The sequence below is a fragment of the Arachis ipaensis genome, chromosome B03 (assembly GCF_000816755.2).
Source record: "Arachis ipaensis cultivar K30076 chromosome B03, Araip1.1, whole genome shotgun sequence".
Taxonomy (NCBI): Eukaryota; Viridiplantae; Streptophyta; class Magnoliopsida; order Fabales; family Fabaceae; genus Arachis; species Arachis ipaensis.
The window spans coordinates 39,181,189-39,183,840 of record NC_029787.2 but is presented as its reverse complement, the minus strand read 5'-3'; the positions used below and the strand labels follow the sequence as shown (position 1 = coordinate 39,183,840).

Below are 2,652 nucleotides of genomic sequence, written 5' to 3'. Positions count from 1 at the left end.
AATTATTTTATACTAATATATCAAAATTAAACTCAACTTAAAATTTCAAGTTCTTTGAAGTAATCTCTCTTCTCAACCTTGCTGATGTGTCACAACATTAATGAATTAGAATAAAAATTTTCATTTGTTTTAGAACACCTAAAAACTTCTCTAGCTATATACGTGCTGATCAACAACTGTCGCATTGTAACTATTGTAACATATATAGTTATGCACTTTATATTAATCAATTCATGCATATAAACACGCTTATGCTCACTTGTTTATACTCATATACATATATAGAGAGAGATCGATCATGGAAAATCCATTCCTTCAAGAGAGACACGCTTATTCAGTTATTTTTCTTATTTATCTGAGAGAATGGCATCGCTGTACATGAGTAAATATGTATATATTATTAGGTGACATAGTAAAGCAATATATGGTTACAATTTTTCAATGTAACATATAGTCGGCACCTTTCTAATTCATCTCTAATTTCATCAAATTTCAGGTCGTTGCCCTAAGTCGTTATGATCAAGGGGAAGGACATATACAATGTTATTGCAGGCATTGTGCCCTTGTACGTGGCCATGTTCTTAGGTTATGGCTCAGTTCGGTGGTGGAAGATCTTAACGCCGGAGCAATGCTCCGGTGTCAACCGTTTCGTGTCGATGTTCGCGGCCCCTTTCCTGGCATTTAAGTTCATATCGGCCAACAACCCTTACAAGATGAACTTCAAGTTCTTGGCGGGAGACTCGTTACAAAAGGTTTTCGTTATGGTTGTGCTTTATATATGGAATCTAACGAGATTCGGGAATATGGACACAAGCATAATTATCTATGCCCTTTTTGCTTTGCCTAATACCCTAGTCATGGGGATTCCCTTAATGGAAGCAATGTACGGAAAATTCTCTACACCTCTCATGACTCAAATTGTTGTCTTGCAAAGCGTCATATGGAACACCGTCTTGTTGATTCTGTTCGAGTATAGGGCGGCTAAAATCCTCATCCAAGAGCAATTCCCCGACAACACGGCCGCCATTGCCACAGTGACGATAGATCCGGACGTAGAGTCCCTAGGCGGGGAGTCTCTGCAAGCTGACACGGACGTAGGACACGATGGAAAGCTTCATGTGGTGGTGAGAAGATCAGCATCCGTATCATCTAATAATACATCTTACAAGTCTTTTGAATTGCCTTCCTCAGCCTTATCTAGGGCTTCTTCAAGTGTTAGTGAAATCCATTCTATTTACTCGGCTAGAGAAACCCCGTTAAGATATCCAAGCTTTGAGAGTCCTCATATTATTAATTTGCCAAAAAGCATGTCCGTTGGTACTGTTTTAGAAGAGGATTTCAAGAGGCCAAAGAAATTCTGGGGTGGAAATCGCAAAAATAATAGTAGAGTTTCCTCTATTTGTACCAATGACGACAGTGTTGGATCTTCTAACGTTGTTGTTGCTGTTCCACACCACAGTGCTGCCTCCAGAGGTAAATAATTAATCACAAACTATGTATTTTACTTGGTGAAGATTCGCTTGTAGTTATTTTTATATGAAGAGAATAGTTATAAATTATTAGATAATTTAATATGTTTGATTAAATTGAAATAATCTTTAACTGTTAACTTTATATGAAAATAATTACTCCTAAATTTTCATTCTTTTTACTTCTGTTTTGGAAAACTTTAAGTAAAAACCATATATTCCATTAAACTTTGATTCAACTTGTTAGATATAAATTCTTTAAACTGTATCTCTATTTTGTTTTTCATCAGATGAGCCTGATGAATTGACTGAAACTAAAGAAAATTCGAGAAGTTCTTTAAGTGGGAGCTGGAAGAAGATGGAGAATATTGAAGAAAATGTTGAAAACAAAAAGAAACAAATGCCATCTGCGAGGGTCATGACGAAGCTCATTACAGTAATGGCTTATAGGAAGCTCTCATGGAACCCTAATACATGGGCAAGTGTTGTTGGCATCACGTGGTCCCTTATAGCATACAGGTATTTGCATAACTAACTACTAATTAAATCTATTATTGTTGGGCTTTTATTTGAATTTTATTTTATTTTTTAGAAACGTGTTTCTTAAATTTAAATATTAAGTGTCAAACAGTTTATGCTAATTTAATAATATTTTTTTTATAAAATTAGAATTCCCAGATAGTGAAAAAGAAAAAGAAAAAACCATTTTCAATATGAAAAAAGTATAGGAAAACAATAAAAATACTAAAACATGTAAATAATAGATATATCAAATGTTCAATTTAATAGGTATCTAGATGATTATGTTGATTCTTAGTTGGATGGTGGTTATTCTTTTTAATTCGGTTTACTCGTGAATAATTAATAATGATTGGATGTTCAATTCATTAGGTAATGTGCAGATAGTTATTTTAATGTTAAAATTTAAGAGATAATTTGAGAGTCAAATAATTTTTTACTTTATTAGATTCATTAAAAAACCTATTGTTTATATTATTTATAAAATTCATTATCTACCTAATAAAATCATTTGAATTAAAACCATTAATTACATTTTTAAAAGCAAACAAAGATGTCTTTTTATTTACTGCTTGGTTGCATAGTGAGTAGTGACTTTCTAATTGTTTAAAACAAAAAAAAAAGGTAAATCAAATATCATTTAAATAATTTATAATTTTAACCT

At 32.6% G+C, this 2,652-nt stretch overlaps 1 protein-coding gene across 1 annotated transcript in view; it reads left to right on the top strand.

The window, feature by feature from the left end:
- The window catches only part of LOC107633008 (auxin efflux carrier component 2-like), a 3,684-nt gene continuing 1,474 nt past the window's right edge, over window positions 443-2,652 (top strand). Inside the window, exons 1-2 of the mRNA XM_016336642.2 lie at window positions 443-1,473; window positions 1,760-1,988. Coding sequence (XP_016192128.1) covers window positions 516-1,473; window positions 1,760-1,988 — 1,187 coding nt within the window. The 5' untranslated portion in view covers window positions 443-515. The remainder of the gene's footprint in view (window positions 1,474-1,759; window positions 1,989-2,652) is intronic.